This window comes from Musa acuminata, chromosome BXJ3-3, assembly GCF_036884655.1.
Source record: "Musa acuminata AAA Group cultivar baxijiao chromosome BXJ3-3, Cavendish_Baxijiao_AAA, whole genome shotgun sequence".
NCBI lineage: Eukaryota > Viridiplantae > Streptophyta > Magnoliopsida > Zingiberales > Musaceae > Musa > Musa acuminata.
In genome coordinates this window covers 34,956,834-34,965,800 of record NC_088351.1, presented here as the reverse complement: position 1 = coordinate 34,965,800, position 8,967 = coordinate 34,956,834, and the positions used below count along the sequence as shown (strand labels likewise).

The 8,967-nt window shown below is 41.2% G+C and overlaps 2 protein-coding genes across 3 annotated transcripts; one reads left to right on the top strand and one right to left on the bottom strand.

Annotated features, from left to right (window-relative positions):
* LOC135633573 (GDSL esterase/lipase At1g09390-like) lies at positions 1-2,649 on the bottom strand. Its single transcript, XM_065143174.1, has 5 exons — positions 2,284-2,649; positions 2,021-2,206; positions 1,752-1,912; positions 729-999; positions 1-452 (listed from the first exon to the last, which is right to left on the bottom strand). Exons 1-5 carry the CDS (start codon positions 2,570-2,572, stop codon positions 220-222), a joined length of 1,140 nt encoding a protein of 379 aa, XP_064999246.1. The 5' UTR covers positions 2,573-2,649; the 3' UTR covers positions 1-219.
* Positions 2,650-3,608: 959 nt separating this feature from the next.
* Positions 3,609-8,620, top strand: LOC135585387 (uncharacterized). Of its 2 annotated transcripts, none has more exons than XM_065143162.1 (6): positions 3,609-3,889; positions 5,462-5,843; positions 6,682-6,869; positions 6,994-7,135; positions 7,752-7,908; positions 8,105-8,620. In XM_065143162.1, exons 1-6 carry the CDS (start codon positions 3,822-3,824, stop codon positions 8,125-8,127), a joined length of 960 nt encoding a protein of 319 aa, XP_064999234.1. In that variant the 5' UTR covers positions 3,609-3,821; the 3' UTR covers positions 8,128-8,620. The 2 variants fall into 2 exon arrangements, with proteins under 2 accessions (XP_064999234.1, XP_064999233.1); XM_065143161.1 differs by having other exon boundaries at positions 6,673-6,869; positions 8,105-8,619.
* The last annotated feature ends 347 nt before the right edge of the window (positions 8,621-8,967 follow it).

Sequence of the window (8,967 nt, the reverse complement as noted above, 5' to 3'; positions counted from 1 at the left end):
TAATGAGAAACAGTACAAAAATCCCATCCATTTAAAGAGATCCACATACAAATTCACCAAAGAGATTCAATAGGATGTAGGCAAAACTTGCTGACAGATTCTACCTCCTTTTCTTCTTCTTTCACATCTTTTTTTCATGTATGCTAGGAAGAAAATTAAATTACAGTTATCGCGATGTAAATCGACTCGAGCTAAATGAGTGAATCCGAAGCATAAAAATTAAGCAGTGCAGAAGTAATCAAAGGCAAGATTGGGTTTTGAATACTTTGTTGTCAGTATCTTGGAAGCCACTATAACATTGGCAGCCTCAGTGTAATGAACCCCATCCCAACTGATGTACTTTGAGCCGAGAGGGCACACTTGGGAGCCAAAAGCACCACACTCAATCCTTTGATTGAAGTTGTATGGAGGTCCACCATATCCACAACATGCCATCAGTGCAGTCTCAAAACCTGCAAAACAGATCACATGGCAGAATCATGGAGACTGTCCATGGAAGCAACTTAGGATGATGGTCTTTTGTTACCTATTCGAAGTAATCATGACCATTTTGATGATGTGCACCTTCAAATGCAATCAAAAAGAAACTTTGGAATTTACAAGAAACAAATATCCAAGTATAAGCCATGGATTTTGTGCTATGCACTTCCCTCTCTCAATGAAATTTTGAAAAGAAACTTGGAACTTGAACTATGAAGATAGCTCGATACATGAATTCGACAGCTTACCATATGCAGTGTGATTGGCGATGAGATCGTACTTAATAGAGTAGATATCAGTGTAAACAATGGTGGCATTCTTCAACTCTGAGTTCAAGTTATCACAAAGAGCACTCAGTTGGGCATTGAATTCCTTGGCAGCATTGTTGAACGGAATCAGACATCCATAAGGATCGAAACTGCTGTTGTGTTTTTGCGGCAGGGCAAGCTTTTGAGGCAAACATCCCAAGGGGCCAGTGTTGTGTACCCAAAACTTTTTCCCTCCATTGTCATACAAATTCTGCATTTGCACTTCATCAGAGACATAAGGAAACATAGAGATCAATGAGAATAAATACCAAGTAACAAGCTATATTAGCAGGATGAGTAGGTTTGTTGACGTTGACTATAAGTTCTTCACTGTGGAAAAAAAGAAACAGAAAACTGATGAAGGTAATCTATTTCATGGTTTCAAATACTGGTGAATATGGTGCGATACCAATCGGGTATTATTTATTACCATTATCTTTTATGAGCAACACTACCAAACCGGTCTGATAGATAACTGAATGATAATTAAATCTTTGGTATAGTTAGTCAATTTACTTCATATGGACATTGGAAATCAACCATTATGAATCCAATGCAGCATAAAACGAAGACACATTCAGATTGATATTAACAATTGGCAAATGTAAGATATGCACATTCAATCCACTTTGATTAAACCTAATAAAAAGTCAACATTTTGTGAAAACTAATGTAGAATCAGCCAAAGGTTGATTTCAAACTACATCAAGGAATTGACAAAGCTAAGTTGAGGTAGTCAACGCATTCGATATGGACACGAAAACCCTCTTTTGTGAAACCATTGCATATTCAATCAAAGTCAAATTCAAGTCAACATCAGGAATCAGTAAAGCTAAGATATAGATTGTCAAATGTACCATAGACAACAGCATAGTGTTTGCAGTAATTTCATCATAAGATCGAAAGACATCTTCCGTGAATCAAACAAACATCAAGTAACTGATGATTTATACTAAGACTTGCCTCAATAGCTTTCTTGATCTCATGGATGACCGATGGGACTCTTTCGATGACCTGAACATAGCTTAAATTTGCAGAAAAGGCTGCTGCTAAATCATTCTGCCCGATGTCAATGGCATATATCGCGTTGCGGAATCCCTCTGCATCAATCAGGTCCTCGGCACCTGCAACATGCACCAATGGTGCATTCTACAGCTCATGCTAAGTGCATCGCCAATGCCTTCGATTGAAAGCATTGATCTCAACAGTCTGATAAAGATAAGAGATGAAACCTTGAGCAACGAGCTCCAAAGATCGCAACTTGAAGCGGAGGAACTGCCGCACTTGGACGGCCAAGGCGAAGGGAACGTCCGGTGGGCGAGTGCAAGAGCCGGCAACGGCGAAGTTGGCCCCGCTGCTGAAATCCGCCCCCAGCGGCTCCATGTACGGGCTCAGGTAGCTGGTGTTCAAGCTCTCGCCTGCGAACACCGACCCACTCTCATTCTCCGCTAAAAGATCTCGAAGGAGGTCGGCGAGGTAAGTAGGGTTCACTCACAGAGGAAATCGATGACGAGGCGGCCGTCGCAGAGGCGGCCGGAGGAGCGGCGGAAGAAGACGCGGCCCTCTTCTTGGGGGAGGAGGATGCCGAGGCCGGCGGTGAGACCCCCGGTGTCGGAGTTGGAGTCGCCGAAGTTGAAGACGACGGCGCCTGAGCCGCACGCGGTCTCAACCGGTAATGTTGCCGGCAGCAGAGGCAGCAGCAGCAGCAGAGGCAGCAGCAGCAGCAGCAGAAGGCCCGTCGGAATGCTGCGAAGACCAGCAGACCGTCCCGCGGTGCGGACCATCGCGGCCGAGCCTCTCTTTCTCCCTCGACAGGCGTTCGCTCGATCTGTTCAGTCACAGGATTCAACACTGTCTCATCTCTTAAAGTAGTCGGCGTGGATCAGAGTAAAGACAGCGAAGGCGGGCAGGTTTGTCGGCGCGCTCTCGCTCTGTTCGCAAGCGAACAAATGACGTTCGATTCTTTCTTGAACGCGCGAGGATGGGGCGCGAAGGAGGAGCACGTGAAGCCATGGCAGAAGAAAGGTCTGTCGTTCAGAGGGGTGGAGCTCACCTGTCTCGTTCCAGACAGAAATCATGGAGCTTCCCCCTTGCTATAGCCTGACGGGTCCCACAATATCTTGATTCGCTGACGTCGGCATCATCCTTTTGAGAAGGGAACTGTGTTTGCTGTCGGAACCAATACAGCTCGGCCACTCTGGTGGCGAGAAAAAGGCCTCGTCAACGACAGGTGTACGGTAGATCCGATGGAGAGAGAAAATGTGGAGCCCACATGACTTTGACCACGTGGTGAAGGGTAGGCGAGGTGGGTAAGGCTGCAGGGTGGGGTAAGTTCCGAACTTTATCATGTAGTACAGCTTACTTTCTCTTCGTGGAGGCCCTTTTTTATTGCTAATTAAATATGGCAAATTTATATGTACTTCCAAAGATAAATCATTTGTGTACTCACGTCCTTAAATAATTTGCGTCTGGCATATAACACATTACAAAGTTAGCATTCTCCAATCGATCGTTAATATGACGACACCATTTAATTTGAAGGGGAATATATTGCAATTTCAATTTATACAGGCATACATACGAACTGTTCAACTAATATACGGGGAGGGCGTGAAGTTTGACTGAGGCACCGCCACATAAGTTGACCCACAAATACGAACCGGGGCCGATTGTGGGACCCACTGAGGAACGTCTGGTCCGCACGTTGCCACGCGGGTAGGGAGGGGCCAAGCGCATGACTATCGCGTGACACTTTGTTTGAGTCGGCCCGCCTTTTTCTTGTTCTTCTGTGTCTCTCTCGCCACGGAGAAGCTTGTCCACGGTTCTTCTCGATGGAAGAGGGACAGAGATGGGTTCCGTTTCCAAGAAGCAGGAGGAAACGAGGGATTTAACGCATCGGCCTCGTCTCTTCTCGTCTCCTCCTCTTTGCCCAAGAAGAGGAACTAAGCTCCGAGAAACAACCAAGTAGGTGTTGGGGTTTAGGTCCGCGTGCTGCTTCCATTGTTGTTGACGGTGGTGGAAGAAGGTGACCTGATGGCGGTGGAAGCAGAGGCTACGGCCGCCGACTTCGCCCTCTCCGAGACCAACATCAACTGGGACAGGTTTCCTCCCTTTTTCTCCGTCTACGCTTCTTCTTTTCTTCCTCCCCTAAATTTCTTGGATATTTTCGCTTTTAAGTGGCCCCTTTTTCTTTTCCTTCTTTATATGGTTTTAGGCTGAAGACGTTTCTTTGAATTGCCAAGAAATTTCTGGAGCAGTTTCTGCTCGTTTCTTGGATTTCTTGATCAAATATTTGAGTTGTAGTGTGCGATACTAGTGCTTCTTGGACGATTGGAAAGAAGGAGAAGTTTCCCTTCTCTTTTAAAGCTCCGAGTTGTCAAGATACTCGTGTTGCAGTTTCTATTAATTTCTTGGATTTCTTGATCAAATAATAGAGCCATTGTCTGTATGTACTAGTGCTTGGTGGATGAACGAAAAGGAGGAAAAAGAATCTGTTCTTCTTATAAAGCTTCGTGTTTTTCTTACATTTCTTGATGCGTTTAGGGTAAAGATCATTTCTGGCATTTGTCAATAAATTTTAGTAGCACTTTCTGTTCATTTATCGGATTTCTTGATCAAATAGTTGAGCCGTAGTCTATAATAGTGCTTGGCGGACATATGAGAAGAAGAAGTAAAATTTATGCCCGTCAGAGTTTTTGATCCATTCTCACCGAGCTGATACATTATGATCATATGTTGCCGATCACCAGCGTCTGATTGTGATGATATTGTTGATTGCAGTATGTTTGTGGAAGATATTTTAACAATAGTGTGTGTTTTTGTTTGTGTCCTGGCAATTTATTTTATCTTGTCCAAAATATTTCCATTCATTTCTATGTTCTACTGGCCAGTAAAACTTTAATTACCAAATGCAAAATGCAGTGCAGTCATGTGAGCTAGAATAATCCAGTGGCTGAGTGATGGCAATCTTGCGATTGCAGAAGGGACTACTCAGGCTGTCTTGTTTGTGATAATTATTTTATTAATTATTTCCGATTGATGAATACAAAAGTGCAAAACACAATCATCAACAAATTTTTTTGGCCTGGTAATATTTGACAACAACCATAGGCACACTATAATTGTAACAAAACAGAGAGAACAAATCTTAAACCTAATTTTACAGACTCATTATTGACTTAGCAAATACTCATCTAAGAGCTAACTTTTACTTATCCTGTCTCACCTAATCTTCTTCTACTTCACTGGTTGTCCCCTGATATAAATGTAGACCATTGTGTCACAAAATATGATGCATGCTCATCTAAAAAGCTAATTTGGTGTCACATAAGCTTCTTCCACTTCATTGGTGGTTCCCTGTTATAAATGTAGATCATTGTGTCTCCAAATCTGATGCATATTTATATCTTCATGTCTATTCCTTGGAAAGCATGAGGATGAGGATGTTTTATTGAATGATTTCTGGTATTAGCAGTCACTCTTTGAAGGATGTGCCTGACCTAGATTTATACACTAGCCCACCAAACTACTGTGTTTTGTTATATTCGACCATATTTCTCTTCTTCTGGTGGCATCCCATCTACCTTGTTTGAAATCTAGTAAATGTCAGTTTGTCCTGCATCTTCTGACAGTTAAAAGATTTAATTAATTGCTGGTTTTGCTGTGGACTTAAGGTTGGACAAGATGAGGTTCCATGTTATTGGTGCTGTTCTCTTTACTCTTCAATCTGGGTTATTGCATCCAACAGCTGTTGTTAAAACTAGAATTCAAGTTGCTGAAGCTGGATTATCACACATGCATGGATTTTCAATGTTTAGAAGAATACTAAGATACGATGGAATTCTTGGACTGTACAGAGGTTTTGGTACCTCTGCCATTGGATCGTTACCTGGTCGAGTATTGGCTCTTACATCACTTGAAGTATCTAAAGATATGATGCTCAAATACACAGAACACATGGATCTTTCTGAGGCAACACGCATTGCTTTGTCTAACGGAGCGGCAGGGTTGGTCTCAAATGTATTTTCATCTGTTTATTTTGTGCCTTTGGATGTGGTAAGTTATCTTTATCCCATTCATTAAACATTTCTAATTTGCAGCTCCAATTTTATTTTATGTTACATGTTTTTCCATCTGAGCACTGAAGTCCCTGTCCTGATTAGGCACCATTATTTCACACAATTTCTTCCAGTTAGTAATATTGATGTATGCAGAGGGGCTATTGTTTAAAAGGAAAAGGATATTGAATTTGTGCTGCATCATGTTTATGTACTTTTCATTGCCACCTGATTTATACTTAAAATGATTAACAAAAAAAATGATGCTTTAGGAATACAATAAATTGCAGTTAAAGAATACAGCGATGTGATTTGGAGCAATCAAACAAAAAGAGTGATTTGTCCCTTTAAGATTACAACCAGTAGATATATTCCTCCGGTCCTTCCATTTATTGAAGCCTATCCCCCTCAAATTGTTGTCTCATTTGGTGTGTTCAAATTCCACCACTATAGCATGCATTACGTATCCTGATCTTAAGAAATATGTTATCCAACTAAGGAAAAAGGCTTTTTAGCATAATAGAAGCAAAACATGAATTTGAGCTAGACTATGTTTTGGTTTCACAAGGGCTGTTTGTGCACCCTTTCTTTGTCACACAAATGTTTTGTTTAAATCAGGACAATCAAGGGCATCTTGCTATTAGTCTACTCAACACTGAGATTTGCAACAATGGGTACTTGTTTTGGATTTCAACACACACATCCACCAAAAAAGCCACTCGCACCTGCATCTGCTCACGCACAAAAAGAAAAGGAAGCACACTGACATCACAACATCAGATCCTGTGCATTCTTATATTTGAACTAAGTTTTGCTCATATTCCTAGATTTCCCAGAGACTGATGGTGCAAGGTCTGCCTGAAATGATCAAATATAATGGCCCTTTTGATGTCATTCGTAAAGTGCTCAGGAGCGAGGGACTTCATGGCCTTTATAGAGGTTTTGGGATAACAGTGGCAACCCAGTCACCTGCATCTGCTCTTTGGTGGGGTGCTTATGGTGCTGCTCAACATGTTATTTGGAGGTACGTCTGTCACAATATTGTTCTCTATTTTTAGGGTAGCTTTTGTTCAGAATTACAGGTTGCATATCATAATGGCCAAGTACGTGTATGTACAAACATCTTTGTTATTTTCTTTTTCGGTCAGGAGCCTAGGCTATCAAAATGATGCAGAGAAAAAACCATCTCAGTTAGAGCTAGTAACTGTTCAGGCGACAGCTGGAACCTTGGCTGGTGCTTGTTCATCAATTATCACCACTCCGATAGATACAATCAAGACTCGGCTGCAGGTAAATTTAGTCCTCTAATCTTGCAGAATGGTAACTTGAAAAAAAATTGTATTGAAGAGTGTGATAGAATGAGCTTACTTTTTTTGGTTCTTATCTGCTACTTTGGCCATCATGACATCAGAAATCAAGTGGGTGCTGATCGAGTTCGAGGGATTCATTGTGCCTCAGTCGTAAAAAATAAAGATGAAAGAAGAAGATGAAAAACAAAGAAACTAAATGGGCACAGGTTTATGAGGTCTAAACTATAAAGTGCATTAAATTCTGTGAAGGGAAAAAGACAAAGCATGTGTAAACAAAAAAAAAAAAAAAAAAAAAAAAAAATATATATATATATATATATATATATATATATATATATATTAAATATAAGATAATGTTTTATATTGAAATCCATTGATATAGAGACCCTCTGATTGACTAGAAAAGAGAATGATTTAGTAGAGCACTTGGTTAATATTCTACAGGCACATTTTGGCCTACTGCTTTCTATATGACATTGTGGACCTTGGGATGATGGCATGAATTCCAATTATGCATTCTTTTCTTGTCCAACATTGTATCTGCTTAGTAGACAATGGTCACCAGGCAAGCTGAATATTTTCTTCCTAAAACACAGGTCATGAACGGGTACATAGGCAGGCCATCAGTTACCAAGACGATGAAGCGGCTTGTTGAGGAGGACGGCTGGAGAGGTTTCTATAGAGGGTTTGGCCCCAGGTTCTTAAACATGTCACTCTGGGGTACCTCGATGATTGTGACATACGAACTCACAAGTAAGACTCCAACACTCTGCTCTTCCGTTGGAAACGTGTTGCCTTTGAATTACTATTTATGAACTTGGCTTTTCCAGTTATTATCTTTAGTTTTTTTTTCCCAATCTGCCTTATGTACAGCCTCTGAGGCGGTCGCAATCTTTTAATACATGCTGCTCATGACTGCTAAAATGTGTTGTTGGTTGTGTGTTTCCAGAGAGGCTATCCGTGAAATGCTGAGTGATTCTTTTAACTGGATGAGATACGTGAAAGGGGAGGGGAGGGGATGGCTGCGGATCTTTGAGTTGTCATTGCACTTCCTCTGAAAGTGGTAGATACGACATTGCAGGATATTGGGAATGCACAATTCTTTCTCTCTCTTGTGATGTGTAGAGGTGATGGCACCCGAGCCATTCTCCTGCGCTCTCGATTCCCTTGGTGAAGCTGATTCTTTACGCTAGTGATCAAGGCTGGTTGATGGTCTTAGAGGTGGCCTACTCCACAACCAACAACACATTTTACTGAGGATCGAGAGGATCCTCAGTAAAGGATATGTGCCAGTGATCAAGGATATGTGCCAGCTGAAAGCTGAAAGAAAATTATTCTCCATATTACTGAGGATCGAAGGAATCTGATCTAAGTTAGTTTTTATTCATTTGACTTGGAATTCGTTCATCAACTTTAGCTGAAGGATATGGATGATAAATGACATGAGTAGTCATTTCTCACTTGGAATGGCATGTGTTTCAAATACAAGTTCCTTGGGCCAATATCCGAGTAGCGACCTAATCAAGATTCCTGACTCCCCTACGGCCAACAGGATTGTTAACGAAGCTTAAATTGCATGTTGGTGAAGGGAATAGAGATAATACATTTATTTTGGTCAATGCAGATAATACATTAATATTATTTAATTGCAAACTAAGTGTTCTGCCTTTATTGGGTGGATTGGATGGAATTGAAGAAAAGGGGAAATGGAGAGAAAAGATAAACGACATGATGAACCTTCTGCCCGATTCCAAAAAGTGGAAACGTTCCACCGAAAATAACCAAAACATTTTAAAAAGAATTAAAAATATA

What these genes read in the sequence shown, in the direction of transcription:
- LOC135633573 (XM_065143174.1), bottom strand. Translation starts at nt 2,572, where the DNA reads ATGGTCCGCACCGCGGGACGGTCTGCTGGTCTTCGCAGCATTCCGACG. An exon ending in CCTCGTCATCGATTTCCTCT is followed by an intron (nt 2,207 to 2,283) that starts GTGAGTGAACCC and finishes CGGTGTTCGCAG; the next exon opens with GCGAGAGCTTGAACACCAGC. An exon ending in TTTGGAGCTCGTTGCTCAAG is followed by an intron (nt 1,913 to 2,020) that starts GTTTCATCTCTT and finishes TGCATGTTGCAG; the next exon opens with GTGCCGAGGACCTGATTGAT.
- LOC135585387 (XM_065143161.1), top strand. Translation starts at nt 3,822, where the DNA reads ATGGCGGTGGAAGCAGAGGCTACGGCCGCCGACTTCGCCCTCTCCGAG. An exon ending in ATTTTGTGCCTTTGGATGTG is followed by an intron (nt 5,844 to 6,672) that starts GTAAGTTATCTT and finishes TCATATTCCTAG; the next exon opens with ATTTCCCAGAGACTGATGGT. An exon ending in GCTCAACATGTTATTTGGAG is followed by an intron (nt 6,870 to 6,993) that starts GTACGTCTGTCA and finishes TTTTTCGGTCAG; the next exon opens with GAGCCTAGGCTATCAAAATG.